At 41.4% G+C, this 19058-nt stretch overlaps 1 protein-coding gene across 1 annotated transcript; it reads right to left on the bottom strand.

Moving 5' to 3' along the window:
* Window positions 1-4548: 4548 nt before the first annotated feature.
* LOC306858473 (DNA helicase B-like) lies at window positions 4549-18633 on the bottom strand. Its single transcript, XM_079399040.1, has 13 exons — window positions 18365-18633; window positions 9997-10356; window positions 9457-9677; window positions 8526-9233; window positions 8253-8430; window positions 8014-8155; window positions 7486-7616; window positions 7319-7403; window positions 6951-7010; window positions 6649-6865; window positions 6350-6499; window positions 5957-6231; window positions 4549-5879 (listed from the first exon to the last, which is right to left on the bottom strand). The coding sequence occupies exons 1-12, from the start codon at window positions 18558-18560 to the stop codon at window positions 5962-5964; spliced, it is 2718 nt and encodes a 905-aa protein (XP_079255166.1). The 5' UTR covers window positions 18561-18633; the 3' UTR covers window positions 4549-5879; window positions 5957-5961.
* Between the last annotated feature and the right edge of the window lie 425 nt (window positions 18634-19058).

The raw sequence follows: 19058 nt of genomic DNA, 5'->3' as shown, positions 1-19058 counted from the left end.
TACCTAGTTACAATCAACACAAACACAAAACAAAATCTCTAAAACAAATACACAAAAATTATTTTTTGCTTATGCACAAGAAAAACCCAAAACTATACACAGCTGCAACACTTTAACTCACTTATTAGAAAGAGTCTGGAGAACAATGCAAAATCACTTACATACATACAAAAGTACCTAATCTAACCATCATAGAAAACATAATTCTGCATGATGTATAAGTCCGTTTCCTCATTGGGGACCTAAAAATATCCACAAGGTCAAAATTTACTGGTATTACTATCCTTGTGGAGTCATTTGGTCTCCATAACATATAGGATTACTAACACACACACTTAATAATCTTTAAAAATATCAATGCCTTTGTTTTGTCTCAAGATGCACACTAGTCATGTTTTTTCTAAGGCATATTAACTAATGAAAATGACTTAAATTTAAATGTCCTAATTGAACTATGGCCTAATCTTGGCTTGGTCTAAGCCCTGTCTGTGAAAGCAGGCCATAAATTCTCAAACCTTTACTAGCACCAACATTAAACAGAACCAAAAGGTTTCTTCTGAAATCTTACTCCCGCATTAGTGAATGCAAGTTTGACTAAATAAATAAAAAGTTCCAAATGAACTTGCTGGGAATGATGTTTGTCAGTGTCCCAGAAGCTCTTCATCGGCAGTAAACTTCAAATGTCATGAAGCTGCACACCATCTCTCCACAGTCTCTGTGAACGGAAATGTTCCAAAGAGGCAGGAAAGTCAGAAAAAAATTCCTTGAGGAAAGAAAGAAAAACAATTGTTATAAAACATATCCAGTCGTTATAAATGGTTCAGTTGAGTGAAAGCAATAGACACAGTTGAGGTCCAAATTTATATACACCTCGCAGTATCTGCAAAATGTTAATAATTTAAGCAGTAAGAGGGTAGAATCATTATAAAAACGGCAATTTCTGCTCTGATGTAGCAGTTTATTTTGCAAGGTGCATGTAAACTTTTGACCACATCTGCATCACCTAAGAGGTAAATTGCTTCAATCATCAGGGGAACATCATAGTAGAATGCTGGGAGATGTTCCTTCAGATTTCCGGACCACACCATCTTCACCGACACTGGCCTTTAAAAAAAAATAAAAAATTATTCCTACTTTATAGGGAATAAAACATAACTTTATCAATTACCAAAAAATAGATAAATATCCCAAAATCTATGAAAATGAAGAAAGGTAAAAAATTCCCTCAGTGTGCCTTGCAAGCTTCTCTCACATCTTCATGAAGAATGTTCCTGTATTTACCACGACTGACACAGCAAAGCTGCTGTCCTCTTCCTTTAGTTTGTTACCTGCAAAATATAAGATGATTAGAGGGGATCTGTAAATGTACAGGTGGGAATATATTACTTGCAAATGGAAAAGATTCAAAGCATTTCAAATCCATAGTGATAGTGACTTAATATAGCACTTTTAGCTTGTCATGCGTGATCAGGGTGAGCTGACTTACTTCTAACATCACTTGTTATCAGAATGCATTCATAGATAAATTATAGGACACGATTAATTCACCTCTCGAGTCCATATAGCAAGAACTGCCGGGTGTGAATGGCAAAACTAAATTAAGCTTATATCAAGATATACTTGATTCATTATCTGCAGTAATAAAGTCTCATCTGTAATCAATCCATCGCGCCGCTCCTCTGTAGTCGTTTGATCAGTGAAGCTCCTTCACGCGTCGCGATTACAGAAACATGGAGCGCAGTGCATTTTTCAAACTCTGCTGAAGTAGCGCGCCATCATGACGTAGTATTTTTGGCTCATGCGCATAAAACAAAAGAGATACTCGTGCGTGGTTACGTTATTTCAGGCTTTTCATTTCTGTTCAAGCTCAAGTTGTCCTGTTGTGTAGTTAGACCAAAGACAATGGTTAGACTCATTCACCTAACTAAAAGTCAGTCATTTTTTACAGCGCAGTGTAGACTAGTCTAATTAAAATCAAATTTATTTTAATGAAAATTAATTTGATTTAGATCTGTTAAACTTTTGCTTGCAATTAAATGTGTTTAAGTGAGAACAACATAATGATACTGAAAGTATTCTGTACACAGATGTAAAGTACAGTATACAAATACAGTACTCTCATAAATGACACTGTATCAAATATGTCAGAAATTAAACTTCATGGAGTTCATAGCGCAAGAGCTGGTGATGAAAATTTCAACAATATGTTTTATTGGAGTATACTGTATAAGAAAGTGTATTTAAGTTTAGAAGATACATTTAAAGTGCATTAATGCAGTATATATTATAGACTAAATACATTAACAAATGTAGTTTTGAAGAACACAAAGTTGAAATTTAAATAAATTATTTTACACGTGCTTTAATATATTGATAAATATATCAAAATAAGTGTACTTATTTAAAACCCAAAATCATAATTATGTAAAATGTATGTTTAAGTAATACTAAAACAAAATTAAAAGTGCACTTAAGTAGGCTATGTTAAGAACTATTGTCATTAAAATGTACTCTCTTTAAGTACACTTAAGTGGCCTTTAATTTAGATTATGTTATCTGCAAGTGTAATTGAAGTAGCCTACACAAAAAGTACACTTTTACTGCAATTAAATTCTTTTTCACAAGAGTTAGTTCAAGCAGCGACATTCTAACTTCGAATCTAATCAAAGAAATGGATCGGTTTCGATTTTAATATCGCTTTTAATATTTAATATTTTTTTTAGTATTGAGATATCCAAACTATTGCTGAATCACTCTGAATTGAGTGAAATCGTTTTTTTCCGTTTTTATTAACCCTTGGTTGTACAGATAAATTTTATTCCTTATTTTTTTCTTTTGGATTTGTGATGCCATTCTGAGAGCTGGGTATCATCATCTGAAAAAGAAAAATACTGGATATTAATTCCGAACCTGCTTGGACATAATTTAGTTTGTACTGACAAAGTAGTTCAACTCCAAGACAGCTTTCTCTGTGAATGCTCCCTTGACTTTATTGCCTAGTTACATATGTTACGACCCTTAAAAGTCTAGGAGTTGGTTCGCAACACTTAGAAAAATACAGGTGCTGGTCATAAAATTAGAATATCATGAAAAAGTTTATTTATTTCAGTAATACCATTCAAGAAGTGAAACTTCTATATTAGATTCATTCATTACACACAGACTGATATATTTAAAATGTTTATTTCCTTTAATTTTGATGATAACTGACAACAAATGAAAGTCCCAAATTCAGTATCTCAGAAAATTAGAATATCAATTAAGACCAATGCAAAAAAAATGATTTTTAGAAATGTTGGCCAACTGAAAAGTATGAACATGAAAAGTATGAGCATGTACAGCACTCAATATTTAGTTGGGGCTCCTTTGGCCTGGATTACTGCAGCAATGCGGCGTGGCATTGAGTCGATCAGTCTGTGGCACTGCTCAGGTGTTATGAGAGCCCATGTTGCTCTGATAATGGCCCTCAGCTCTTCTGAATTGTTGGGTCTGGCATATTGCATATTCCTCTTCACAATACCCCATAGGTTTTCTATGGGGTTAAGGTCAGGCGAGTTTGCTGGCCAATCAAGAACAGGGATACCATGGTCCTTAAACCAGGTACTGGTAGCTTTGGCAGTGTGTGCAGGTGCCAAGTCCTGTTGGAAAATGAAATCTGCATCTCCATAAAGTTGGTCAGCAGCAGGAAGTGCTCTAAAACTTCCTGGTAGACGGCTGTGTTGACCTTGGACCTCAGAAAACACAATGGACCAACACCAGCAGATGACATGGCACCCCAAACCATCAATGACAGTGGAAACTTTACACTGGACCTCAAGCAACGTGGATTATGTGCCTCTCCTCTCTTCCTCCAGACTCTGGGACCTTGATTTCCAAAGGAAATGCAAAATTTACTTTCATCAGAGAACATAACTTTGGACTCTTTGGGAATCTCCCCCACATTTTTGAATGGGTTTTGTTTCACAATCCTCTCCAGGGTGCGGTTATCCCTATTGCTTGTACACTTTTTTTCTACCACATCTTGTCCTTCCCTTCGCCTCTTTATTAATGTGCTTGGACACAGAGCTCTGTGAACAGCCAGCCTCTTTAGCAATGACCTTTTGTGTCTTGCCCTCCTTGTGCAAGGTGTCAATGGTCGTCTTTTGGACAACTGTCAAGTCAGCAGTCTTCCCCATGATTGGGTAGCCTAAAGAACTAGACTGAGAGACCATTTAAAGGCTTTTGCAGGTGTTTTGAGTTAATTAGCTGATTAGAGTGTGGCACCAGGCGTTTTCAATATTGAACATTTTCACAATATTCTAATCTTCCGAGATACTGAATTTGGGACTTTCATTAGTTGTCAGTTATAATCATCAAAATTAAAGGAAATAAACATTTGAAATATATCAGTCTGCGTGTAATGAATGAATCTAATATACAAGTTTCACTTTTTGAATGGTATTACTGAAATAAGTCAACTTTTTCATGAGATTCTAATTGTATGACCAGCACCTGTAGATTATTGCTGGATGGACTGAACCAGGCAGAGAAATGACCATAAACACAGGTAAAGCTTGTGAATAATTTATTACATAAAGCAGACGCCACAAGAAAATATGATTGGAATGCACCATTAACAATTGCTGGAATGAATATTATAATAATAAACTATTATTATTTAGAACGGAAATCAACGAAAAATTACCAAAACAAAATACCACTAATATAGGGAGTGGCACCCAAATAAAAAAAGTAAAACTAAATTCCCATAAAGCACCCCAAATCCCCTAACTAGCAAAAGAAAAAAAAAATGTAGAAAAGAAACCGAGATCTTCAGCATATCGACGCTCTAAATTTCCTATTCTCACCAATAATAACCAAAGTGCACCACTACCCTAATGTATCTAAACACTCATCATTACTACGTGCAAAGTGTATATCGCGCGATATGCTTTCCTGTTCTCTTTTCCCTAATCAAGGAGAAAACGAAACGTGACTCAAATACACAGCCAACTAAGTGTTAAACACATCGCATCAAAGAAAAGCATACAAAGCGTACAGAGACGCACAGTACACCAATCAAACACAACGAGCTTCATTCTGAAGTTCGCGGGGGACCATTAAAGCAGCAGGGCGAAAGCAGATTGGACGAAGATGACTTCACCCCGATGATCAGCAGGCGACACGCACAATCAGGAACCCGAGAGCAAGCAGCAGCGCAATAACAAAAAGAGGGAGTGACGAGAAAGAAAACAAGCACGCACACCTATGCGCATGCGCATAGCACGTAACACATATAAAACAGATTGACTGAATCCATTCGCACAGCAGTCCTCACACCCTTCTGTGTGTAATTATGATCATTTTCTTTCTGGCCCCCAATGTAGTCTTTCAAGCTCGATAAATCTGCAATCAGCAGCTGCAACTTATATTTTTTACAACAAACCAAAGGGAGTATAAAAAATAGCACAAAGATAATGTGAACGACAAGATCAAACGTATTTGAAATGTGATGAATACAGAAATCAACTAATTATTTGAATCATTCTTAACATTGATTTAATGTTCTTTGTGAATTAAGAATTGTGCTGAAATGTTAGACGTGCACATGCCATTCAGACTTAAAGTAATACAAACGCATTATTAAGACTACCTGATTTCATAAAGTTAACAATAATAAAAAGAAACTGGATTATATGATTACTGAAATAGAAACAGTGCCGTATTAAATAGTTTCTTTCGATTTACAGCATATTTGTTATAAAGTCAACATCCTGAGACGTAGTATTTGCACTGGTTTAAAATAGGTCTTGAATCAGGAATTGTCAGGGAAGCTCCTTGCTGTGAGATTTGGAGCTTCAGCTTGTGCTTTCCATTGCAGCCTCTTCTGAAGTGGTTTGCTAGAGCAAGAGAAGGTCATAGGTTAAAAACAATATCAATGTACTTTTGATCGTTTACAGATGTTTTACTTTGTCACCTTTATTAGTTCACTCTGTGGCGCTTTGAGACTGGACTGCAATCAGACTGAGTGAAAGAGACTTCAAAATCTTGTTGGGCAACTATCTCCTTGACACGGCCACGCAATCGTGTGTTACGAGGGGTGATCTTTTTCTCAATGGCTCGTTTTAAATCATGCTCTCTACCCACCACATACACACGCTTCTGACCACGTGTCACTGCCGTGTATACATGCTGCCAGTTTTGAACATAGGTATTTCCAAGAACATACACAATTGTTTCAGCCTCTGAGCCCTAAAGTGAGGACAAAATAAGTGATTAGTTGAATTAAATGGAGACAGATGCTAATACTAGGTGTTAAAAGGCTATTACTGAACAAGGAACATCAAGAGTGTATTCGTGAACTCAATACCTGAAAGGTGTGAATGGTTCTTGCCCAAGCATGGCACAGTTTACAGTCTCTCTGTAGCTCACTGTAGTTACAAGTCACCACACGGCCATTTTCATCATCTAGTGTCAGGTAGCGTCTTGTTTTGCATCTTGCTCCCATGTCAGTTACATCCTGTGATTGGTTGTAAAATAAAATAAAAATGGACATATCCAATTCAGGCAATTACTCTAACAGCTCACAGGTTCATATCCTAACAAATGTCAGAAATTTCAGATTAAAATACTTTTTGGCATTGTAAAAAAAAACACCTAACACTTCACCTTTTTAATGAAGAAAATTTCCCCATTGCACATTCTTTCTTTTTTTAATGTAATCTGTTTACGTTTTCTTTGGGTACTTGGAATATCTTGGAAAATTCCAGCAACATCATTTGCGGGCTCTTCTTGCATGTTCTCATCATCTCTTTCTGAGATATAGCCATTCTTTGTGCAGCAAACTTTATCCCCCACTTTAAAGTATATTTTATTTTTATGAGTCCTAATGGAAACAAAATATGTAAACAAAATGTTAAAAAGGGAACCAATGAATGTGGTGAAATTGAAAGCATTATGCTTTTACTTACTTTGTAACATGATCTGAATAATGCCTGCAGCAAACCTCATTGATCAACTCGCAGTCCCTCCTGTAAGCAACAGCAAAAATTCTAGGTTACCATAGAGCTCACTGATTTGGGACTCAAATTGTATTTGTTGCGATGCAAGTTTTTGAGTTGTAAGTGACAGGGGGCCAAACTGGGAGTTTTAAATAGTAAAAAAAAAGGAGCAAAGATGGTTTGTGTCAAAATTCCTCATCAGTGAGCAGTAAACTGTTTACATATGGTTCTTTCCAAGTTGTAGGTTTCCATTTGACCAACAAAGATGATGTAAATGTGAACATGAAACGTGGTGTGAGGGTATTACCACTTTTATTAATCTTTGAATGAGGTCTTACCTCCTAAATGCCACAATCTGTGATGATTTATGGTCATCGAGACCAGGAGCTTCCTTGAGTAAGAATTTAATGGCTTCCGGGAGGGCTAAGAAGCAAAAATATGTTTAAAATGCATTCTAATTATGACATGTCATAATTAAATCATGTGTTGTAAACCGCTCACTGACCATCATTTTTCTCACCGATTTCGACAAAAATGAACATTTTGTCAGATGGCACCGTGGAGGGTATTGTCATGTTTATGGTGGCATCAAACTCCAGAGGAATGTAACGCCTTTTTTTACCCATCTCTGAGATGCTGAAAGATAATGAATAAAAAAGTTCCAACAACAAGAATTTAGCAAGATATATCATTGCTATCATTTGTATATATTACATAAACACACACAATAGTTTACAAACCTCTAAGGAACCAAAGGGAGGCCATTTTCGAGAACTATATTCGGTTACACTTTTACAGTATGTGTACCTACAGTGTAACTAAAGTGTACGTACCCAAAAAGTATTGGTAGTATAAGGCAACTACATGGGTTAAGGTTAGGTTTAGAGGTAGGTTCAGGGTTAGTACGTAGTTATTACCCAGTTATTGTAATTGATATAATAAGTACATAGTATTTACATGTGGATCAGGACTGTAAAATAAAGTGCTACTCTAATTTCTCATCAAATATTTAGAGTACAAACAATCTGCTCACAGTCCAGCATTTTTGACGATGAGCTCAGACTCGGCACGATGGTTGGTTCGCATCTCAATGGCCCACCGGATTATCCCGAGACCTTCAAATAGATCGCACAGTGTGTTTCCAGGCTCAATGCTGGGCAGTTGCCTCAAATCTCCTGCAGACACAAAACATGAATGAAATAGCTTTTTATTTCTATAATTGATATATGAAATTATTTTCATTATTGAAATCTGATACACATGCAGTTTTACCCAAAAGGATGAACTTCTGGAGTTTTGCATGTTTGGTAAGCATGCTGAGAATGGAGTGTAGCATCTGCACAGACACCAGGCTCCCCTCATCGACCACCAGCACCCGCACTTTCGAGAACGTCCATTCTTCTGGATTTCCACATCGATCCTTTTTTGCATTCATAAAACTCCATAAAACCTGAAAAAGATCACAATTATAAGAAGGAACATCATGCAGGAGCCAAATAAACATTTATTTGACTGTACTTTTGTACTTGTATAATATGGCTATACCTGGTGCATAGTATAAGCAGCGCAACCAGTTCTTTTAGTAAGAAGTGAAGCAGCTCTTCCTGTAGAAGCAGTGAGGAGAACTTCAACAGGAGGATTTTCATCACTGTCACTCTTGCTGGTCTGTTTTTCCATGGCCTCCTTAAACATCAGGCTGACCACTGTTGTCTTCCCACAACCCCCCTTCCCACTGATCACTGTCACCGGGTTGGCGCACATCATTTCTGCTGCTCGCACTTGATCGGGGTCTAACTTTATAGTAAGGGGGTCAATGGCCAAGAAGGTGGAGTCATTTAAGTCATCACAAGCCTTCTCCCTTAATCTCTCCATCGCAGCTCTTTGAAAAACCTCCCTCACATTCAAGTGGATATTCCAGGGCTCTCCTTCAATCAGGCCCCTCAAGCATTCAGCAATGCCTTTCTCATAGCTGTAGAGGTCACGAAGTGCCACCTTGTTGTTCTCCTGTATCAGCACGCCATGCTCGCGAAGGAACGAGAACCCTTCATCTTCAATTTTCCACTGTTGCATCTTCTCCAGCAGCCTTCTCCATTCAATGTATGTGCTGCCAGTGTCTCTGCAGTAGTTTTTCAGTTCCGCATACAATTGCAAGCCGTTACGCTGCTCCATAGTCATTCTACTGAGCAAATTACAAAGCTTGAAAGCCTCAAGCTTTGCTTCACATCTGATCATATGGAATTCTCTAAACATGATCTGTCAGAAATGTAACATTGAGACAACAACCAAATCAAAAAGATACTAAACAACAGATAATATTTATTAAAAAGGCAATATCCAAAAACTAGAGAAGAAAAGCTTTGTCTGGAAGTTTAAAACAGTTTTAAAAGCTTAAAGTTTGAGTAGATGGACAAGTAGAATATGCTGAAGGACTGTGCTGAGGTGGATGAAGAATGAAAAATGACAGCTTTATGCTTACATAGCTGAAGCCCAACTTCCAAACATCGGTCTCGATTAACTTTTCCATATTCTCCAAAAAGTCTGTGTTACTTTGCTGCTGTGGACTTTCTTCAGTAGTATACCGTGTGTTTTTCATCTTTCCATTGCTTATTATGTCCATAAACTGGCCTGGCACCAACGTTGGCAAATATTTCATTATTTGAGGGAACATGCTGGCAACTCTCACATGTGTCCAAGCAACTGTTTTTCAGGACAAAATTAATCAGAACAAGCACAGTGATATCACTTTTAACAGTCATCTCAGACACAAAATCAAACAAGAACTGTTTTGTGTAAAAGTTTTAGCTTTGCCTAGCTGTCTTTCTTTTAAATTCTAATGAGACTATGTGTCTTTATTTTAGGAAAAATATTTTAGTCAAATTCTTAAATTGTAACAAAATATAGATCACTTCAAATACAATCTACTTAAGTAGGGGTTGGAGTGGTCCTTCAATAAATTATTGAATCAAAGTGCTAAATTGTTTTAAGTGTTATGAAAATATGTGATGAGCGGTCCAACCTGAGTTAATGACATTTGACTTGAGCTCTTTAGCCTGAGCTTTATGATTTGGTGCTGAATCTTCAAAATCCTGCAGTGCATCCGGCACATTGATAAGCTCCATGTGTCTGTCTTCATGCAACCAATCCATAAAAATCTTAACAAACATAGGATTTGCGCCACACGCTTTAAGAAAAAGAGGCACAAGTGACTGGTCCTCTGAACTCAGAGTGCGGAGACTGTAGGAGGGATAGCTGGAGGGGATGGTAGAAAACTTGTGCTTATTGCCACGGCGAACTGTGCAGGTTACCTCCCACCACGGATCACAAAGGTGAAAACGGCCCCTAACCCTGTATGTCTCATTACCATCCATGAATGACACTGCAAAACATGAAAATTATGTACAATTGCAACACCTAAAAAGTCCCTCTTTCAGGTGTGAGATGCAACAGCAAGAGAATTTAACATGTAACAATGTAAAGTTTGTTACTTTTACCTGTAAAAGTGTACGTTCCAAATACAATTAATTATGGACTGTTTCTAGGCATAGGAGAACTAGGCGGTTGCCTAGAGCGCCAACAGCTGAAGGGGCGCCAATGAGCCCCTCAACTCCAATACTCTAAATATTTATTGCATAAAATACATTTAAAAAGATTAATAATGGCATCAGCAAACATTTGTCCAGAAAACACAATAAAATATGGATAAAATATAAATGTCAGTCGTATACCTCTATCTGAAGTATTTTACTATTATACTAATCAAATGCATCATATTCTATAAATTCATTTTAATAATAATAAAAAAAAGTTTAAAACACATTGGAAATGTCATTATAGACTTTTTTTCCTTAAAGCATTATATGGCAAGGTTTACTAAATTCATATATGTGTATCGAATTCGTTTGGTATTCGTATTAGTTTGGTAATTAATTTAATTTACTTAGAATGTTCAGTAAACTAACTAAATGGTGGTGGGGGGGGGGGGACTAAGTAACTAGTTATTATTTAGTTATTTACCATTGAACATGTAACTGATTTTAAGTTTTTAAAACAACTCTGATACCATTTGTATTGTTAATATGACAATCAAAAGACTTCATACTTCAGACAAAAGACTTCAATGTGAAACACTGATCTATAATAAGAGAAAATTCTACTAAATAGATCAGTTCTTAAACATAAATTGGGGAATAATTTCAACGCTTATTTATGTTATTTGAAAATTTGTAATTATTAAGTTGCAGTCAAATCAAAATAGTTGTGAGATGGAAAAGTGAGGATGGCGCCAAAAAATAATTTTGCCCGCGGGGCGCCAAAATGGTCAGAAACGGCCATGTGAACGATCAACATTGTTACTTTTACTATTAACCTATTTACCCACCAAAACACTTACGACCAAAATTTATTTCTAGATTTAAAAGGTCTAAAAAGAGCTGATGATGTATTTTACATCTTATTATTTTCTTTGATAAGATCACTTTTGAAGGAGCAAGAACTCGGAGCGGTGAGAGTGCGCTCCATTTTGAATTAACTGATTATTATAAAATATTAAATAATAATAATAATAATGCAAAATAAAATAAAATACATTTAAAAGTATCACTACGTTGCAACAACGTAGAAAAGTAAGAAACAACCTATAGGGGAGACCAGGGACAGTTGTAACACGGGACGGTTGTAAAACTTTGAATTCCACTAATCAGAAACAACCTACAGCGATGTCACTCACTGTGCTCATGCTCCGTTAGTTCCCCTTCAATTCGGTCACTCAACATTGCTTTGGGGGGGAAATACATTTTCCTCGAATATTACTGAAGCCTTATTGAATCACGCCAGTGAAACTGGCCAATGGCGTTCAAGCGCGCGAAATATGAGGGGGCTCGTCACTATATAAAGCAGCGCTTGTACGTCATCCATTCAGAATTTTTTCCTTCAGCAAGAAGCCTGTCAAAGAATCTACCACTCACCGTGATCTACACGCTGCAGCGGACACGCCTTCTTCCCCTGCTGTGTTCCGGTAAGTGAGCTTCGGACGAACAATGATGACCTCTCGCGATTGCCTCTCCTGTGTAGAGCCAATCGAACCCTCTGATGGCCACGAATCGTGCGTCTTCTGCCTGGGTTGCGCCCACGCAGAGGCGGCGCTTGGGGGGTCGGACTGCCCCCACTGCGGAGATATGAGTCTCCGGACTCTCAGGCTCCGTGTGGCCATCGTCCAAGGTGATGAACTCGCCCAACTAGCTCTGCCGCGCTCTTCCTCTGAGCCAAAGAGTAAAGTGCCGCGAGTTTCTAATGCGGATCTGTTCGGGTCGGGTGACGAGACCGTGCCGGCTCAGTGCCCACACGCTTCTCACCCCCCTGCTGCAGGTCCCCTCCCAGTGCGCTTCATGGCCGCTGATCTCCGCCCCTCCCCCAGCGCGCAAGATGTGGTGTCTTTCGGAGCCATGGAGGAGGATGATGCCATCTCGGTGGCATAGTCTGCGAGAGAGGAGTGGTGCAACAGCCCACTGGATTACACTGCGCCCGGCAGTGACGCTGGGGACCTCCATCACAGTGATGTTGAGCTCCTACGCGTCCTGACCAAGGCGGTTGATGAGCTCGGTCTGGAGTGGGCGCCTCCTACCGAGCCGGCCAGAAGCCGTCTGGACGAGTGGTTCCTCCAGTCGGACCGCGGCCGAAAGGACACCCCGCGGAGACCCGGCCCCTTTTTCCCGGAGGTGCACGACGAGATAGCGAAGTCGTGGGTCCCTGGATGAAGGTGGCCCGGACCCTGAAGTCTTCAAAGAGCTCCGACGCGCCACAGATCTGGCCCTCAGAGCGACGAAGGTGACAGCTCGAGCGATCGGCCACAATATGGGGAACCTTGTGGTGCTGGATCGTCACCTGTGGCTGACTCTGACCGAGTTGAAAGAGTCAGAGAAGACGGCTCTTCTGGACGCTCCCGTGAATCCCTCAGGTCTCTTTGGAGCGGCGGTAGAGACGTTCACGGAGCGCTTCGTTGAAGCGCAGAAGCAATCGAAGGCCATTAGCCACTTCTTACCAAAGCGCGCTGGCGCGATCCCTCCTGCGCGTTCCCGCTCATCCTCAGCGCAGCGCGCGGGAAGACCGTTCGCCCCTCCTACTGCGGTTCGGCGCGAGCATGAGCCGGCGGTGAGGCCGAGACAACCTTGGCCGAAGCGCCGCCAGGGCTCGAAGGGCCAGAGACCCCGCCCTGACAGAGACAGCAGGCCACCGGCTACGGAATTAAAGCCGCGTTCCTGATGTTGTCTCTCGGAGGAGGAAAGCTACACTCAGCGCTGGAGACGAGCCACTGAGAAAGTCTGCTCGCTCCGCTGTGTGTGTTCACCACGCCCCCTTGCCTGTGGCGGGCGGCGAGAACGATTGTCATGTTTGTGTTTTGACTGTTCCACAGTGCAGTGCAATAAAGTCAAATAAAATACAAAAATCACCTCAATATCAGGGCAATTTTCCTCCTCTCACTCCCCTCTCCCCCATCACTCACTCTCACACTCGTGTGGTATTAAACTCCCCGCCCCCCAACGGCGAGTTATCCCTCACGGTGCGCAGTCCGCCTCGCCCGCTGTCACAGTTCACAGAAGCGTGGCAGGCACTGCCAGGGGTATCAGAGTGGGTTATGAAATCAATAAAGAACGGCTACACGCTTCAGTTCTTCCGCAGACCGCCCCGTTTCAATGGTGTGTTAATGTCCACTGTACGGGAGCAGAATGTCTCAGTTCTGCGAGAGGAAATTCACAACCTTCTCGCAAAGCGCGCTGTAGAGGCAGTCCCCCTCACAGACCGCGAGAGCGGCTTCTACAGGCGTTATTTTCTGGTGCCAAAGAAAGACGGCGGGCTCCGCCCAATCTTGGACCTGAGACCGCTGAATCGCGCGCTTTCAAAGCGCTCGTTCAAAATGATTACGCTGAGACAAATCCTCTCACATATCAGAACGGGAGATTGGTGTATCTCCGTGGATTTAAAGGATGCTTATTTTCACATTCAGGTAGCCCCCCGTCACAGGCGCTTCCTGAGATTTGCATTCGAAGGGATAGCGTACCAATTCACGGTCCTGCCCTTTGGCTTATGTCTGGCCCCTCGTACGTTTACGAAATGCATGAATGCTGCTCTCTCTCCTCTGAAGCAGAGCGGAATGCGCACCCTAAACTAGCTCGACGACTGGCTAGTGTTAGCCCAGTCAGAGAGCGCGCTGCTCAGCGACAAACTCAGACTCCTCGCTCACGTTCAGAGCTTAGGACTGACTGTAAATATGCAAAAGAGCATGCTGGTACCGAGCCAGAACATCTCCTTTTTAGGAGTAGAGCTGAACTCAATCAAAATGCGAGCGCGTCTGTCGGAGGAGCGCTCACGAAAACTGATCAGTTCTCTCGCAGTCTTCAAACTAGGGCGTTCTCCCCCGCTGAAATGCTTTCAGAGGACGCTCGGCCAGATGGCTGCCGCCTAGACAGTGTGCAATCTAGGGCTCCTACATATGCGTCCGCTTCAGCTCTGGCTAAAGAGCCGGGTGCCACAGACAGAACGCATGGCGCACGGGCACCTTGCGCATCAAAGTGACGCGCGACTGTTTGCATACGCTGAACCCTTGGCGCGATATGACTCTATATCGCCGGGGTGTTCGTATTGGCCAAGTGATCAGGAGAAAGAATGTCACGACAGATGCATCGAGTACGGGTTGGGGAGCCGTATGCGATGGCAGACCAGCCTTCGGGACGTGGTCAGAAACGGAGAAGTCATGGCACATAAACTGTCTGGAGCTCCGTGCTGTGCACCTAGCGCTCGAGTGCTTTCTCACAGACATTCTTCACCGTCACATTCTCATCAAAAAAAAAAAAAAAAAAAAAGGACGGACAGCATGACAGTGGTAGCGTTTATAAATCACCAAGGCGGTGTGAACTCACGACCACTGCTGCAACTGGCGAGAGACCTCCTTCTGTGGGCAGATCGACACCTCCTCTCCATCCGGGCAGTACATGTCCCCGGACGCCTGAACTACGGCGCGGATTTACTGTCGAGGGGCGGGATAATCCACGGGGAGTGGAGATTACACCCTTTGACAGTCAAAATGATTTGGAGTGTATTCGGCAGGGCTGAGGTGGATCTCTTCGCATCAGCGGAGAACACTCACTGCCCGCTGTTTTATTCACTGACACACTCTCCCCTGGGAGTGGATGCACTAGCTCACAGCTGGCCGAAAGTACGCAAGTATGCCTTTCCTCCAGTGAAACTTCTGCCTCGCGTGCTTTGCAAAATCAGAGAGGAAAAGGAATCTGTTCTGCTAGTGGCACCGAAATGGCCCAATCAGCCGTGGTTCCCAGAACTGGTGGAGATGCTGGTAGCCCCCCCGTGGACTATCCCACTGAAGAGGGACCTTCTCTCTCAAGCACAAGGGACGATTTGGCACCCAAATCCGGAGTCATGGAGCCTTCATGTCTGGCCGCTCGACGGAGCTTGCCAGTAACAGATGCACTTCCTCAGCGCGTGCTGAACACTAAATCTGAGGCTAGGGCTCCCTCCACAAGGCGTCTCTACGCACATAAATGGAGAGTTTTTTCAAGTTGGTGCGTATCGCGGGGCGAAGACCCAATCAGCTGCCCAATATCAATAATCCTTGTCTTCCTTCAAGAGCGATTTGATAGCGGTCGTATGCCATCCACATTGAAAGTGTATGTGGCCGCTATAACAGCCTTTCACGCGCACGTCGAAAATCGCCCGATCGGCAGAAAGGACCTGATCATACGGTTTTTAAAAGGAGCAAGAAGGCTGAACCCTCCTCGCCCTTCTACTCTACCCACTTGGGACTTGGCGCTAGTGCTTGACGCTCTCACGGGACCCCCGTTCGAGCCCATACAATCAGCGAGCTTGCGAGCGCTCTCTCTCAAGACAGCGCTCCTGCTCGCGCTGGCCTCTGTTAAGCGAGTTGGAGACCTACAAGCGCTTTCAATTGACGACTCGTGTATTGAATTCGGGCCAGGTGATTGCAGACTCACCTTGAAGCCTAGAAAAGGTTATGTGCCTAAAGTGCTTTCGACTCCATTTAAAGCGCAGGTCATATCACTATCTGCTTTCCGCCCCGAAACACCAACCGGGACAGAGCCGCTTAATACACTGCTGTGCCCTGTACGAGCGGTGCGTACTTATATCGAGCGCTCTAGACAGTTCAGACTCTCGGAGCAGCTATTCGTATGTTTCGGTGGACGTACAAAAGGACTGCCTGTGTCCAAGCAAAGGCTGTCACACTGGATCGTCGACGCAATTGCTTTGGCTTACAGTTCTAAAGGTGTGGAATGTCCGATAGGGGTTCGTGCCCACTCAACCCGTGGCCTCGCATCATCCTGGGCCTGGGCAAATGGCATATCTATTCAGGACATTTGTACGGCGGCAGGCTGGTCGTCACCCAGCACTTTCGCGAGGTTTTATAACCTAGATGTGTCGTCGCTTGCCTCGCATGTGCTGTCAGTGCGAAATGATCTGAGATGTGTACCAATGGTTTCGACTAGGTCGTATACACCCTGTATAGACGCACCACCAATTCAATGCTGTCCCTATCAGTTTATCACAGTATTATGATATAGTTCACCACGTCTTATAGGACTTGGTCACCATCATACCGGTACGGCTGTGCATTATAACATGATTTCATTGAAATTAAACAATTTCAACTAATCTATTTGTGAAAGCGCCGAAGCCGCCGCCATTTCACATTCTTGTTTCACCGGAGTTAACTCCGCCCCTGATGTGACGCGGCATCGTCTAGCTGCCGCGCCCCTGACTTTACATGGTTTCGACTAGGTCCTGTAGACCTGAGCTGTGTTTACTGAGAGCGCCAATATCATTGCCGTTCTCATTACGGCTCCGAATGTGAAACTTGACATACTTAGTCGAGCTTGGCTCCATCGCTGTGACACGGCGGGATTTTATACGTTCCCAAAGCAATGTTGAGTGACCGAATTGAAGGGGAACGCTCTCGGTTACTCACGTAACCTCGGTTCCCCGAAATGAGGGAACGAGACATTGCTCTTATTGCCGTGTCACCGAGCTCAGGATCTTACAATGCTTAGTTGCTTCAGTCAAAGATTCTGAATGGATGACGTACAAGCGCTGCTTTATATAGTGACGAGCCCCCTCATATTTCGCGCGCTTGAACGCCATTGGCCAGTTTCACTGGCGTGATTCAATAAGGCTTCAGTAATATTCGAGGAAAATGTATTTCCCCCCCAAAGCAATGTCTCATTCCCTCATTTCGGGGAACCGAGGTTACGTGAGTAACCGAGAGCGTTTCCCTCCATTTTTGCTAAAAGGGAGCCACATCTGAAACTTCTGGACGGAGTTATATAAAAAAGGTTGATTTGAGGTAAAAAAAAAAAAAAACTTTTTTTCTGATGTACTTTTTTGGATGCTGTTATAGGATCAAATGTCTATGAATTCAAACAAGTATTATTAGAATCACTGTTTTGTAAGCTACAAATAGAAATGTCTAACAAGTGTCAAACTAGCAGTCAAGCTAGCTCACATGAGATGAAAACATGGTTGAAACCAAGTTTCATTTATATTGTAAAAACTAATCAAGCTAAAAAAATTCTTCTGATGAAATAAGACAGGGAAAGTCAGTCAGGGGAGTGGCCAAAACATATGGCATTTGCCATGTGACCCTGCACCGATTCTACAAGAAGAGGAGCCAGGGATCAAAGACACTTCCCAGAGTTGGATACTGGACTCCGAAAAGGGTTTTCACACTAGAGCAGGAGCTCCTCTTAAAAGACTACCTAATGCAGGCAGCTGATTTATATTATGGGTTGAGCCCTCTCTCTGTTGTTGAGAATGTTTGAGTTCATGTTTAAACTTTTTTGAGGTGTTCTACCCATTAAATAAATGTCTTGTATTATAATTTGACGGTTTCACCTCTTTTTTGTCATGTAGTATGAAAAAAAGGTAATCATTCCTTAAAAACATTAAATGAATAGTCACAATAACATGACTGATAAATAATATTTTCCATTTTGAGCATATGATTGATTAATTATGTATATTTTAGACATTTTACAACCGTCCCTGACATGTGTTACAACCGTCCCAATTTTGCAACCTGTACATAGTTCATAAAACCACTTAAATACATTGTTTCAGAAGTTGACAGATTGAAGTTTATAATATAACAAATTGGTTATTCCAGTATAAATGGTTTTTGATGTACTGCTAAAATGGCAAAAAGTGTTACAACTGTCCCTGGTCTCCCCTACATTTATGGAATATAATTTTCATTTAGCCAAAAATTGTTTAGTTTAGTTAGGAAACAAAACAGGACTAAATGGGTTAAACAGCATATTAAATGCTACGATTTATAACTGCTTTTAGAGTTGGTCTGTTTGTACCTTCTTTGAACGCCGGCAAGGAGAACTTAAACACTCTTCCTCCAGTTGAGACAGATTTCAGCTCCTTCATATCCAAAAATTCTGTCTGTATTTCCTCTTCTTCATCTTCGTTTTCTACATCATCATCATCCTCATCGTTTGGTAGAATGTAACCAGTTTTTTGTTTATGGAAGGTACTTTGCGTTTGCAGCAACATTCTGACTCGGATCAAAGAAATGGAAGGTTTCGATTATAATTTCGCGGTTCTTGTATGATGACATTACTACACTGTTGCCAAATCTCGCGAGACAATTAAGCAACAGCAGCTTCAAAAACAAGCCCAATACTTTTTAAATGACTTATTATCATCAATATTATTTATTACCAATAAATTAGCCTGCAACATATTGAACCTTTTATCTGAAAAGCAAAAACAGAAGCTATATTACAAAAATCAGCAAACTGCAATAACAATAAAACTCATCTCCAATCGCCTGTGAGCAGAATATGATTGGAAAAGGAGAAAAATACAAGAGCTTCAAAGGGGCCGGAGCTGTAATATAGTCACATATTTATAGCCTAAATATAGGCTATTCGAACCAATTGTATTTACTCTTATTATTAGGATAGGGCCACTTGTTTTTATTACAGCCCGTGATAATTAATACATTACAAAAACACTGTATTTTCCCGCAACTTTACAAAAAAAAGGGCA

Source organism: Barbus barbus, assembly GCF_936440315.1.
Source record: "Barbus barbus genome assembly, chromosome: 39".
NCBI classification, from domain to species: Eukaryota; Metazoa; Chordata; class Actinopteri; order Cypriniformes; family Cyprinidae; genus Barbus; species Barbus barbus.
Note: the sequence above shows the minus strand (reverse complement) of the source record. Positions and strands in the feature narration are given on the sequence as shown.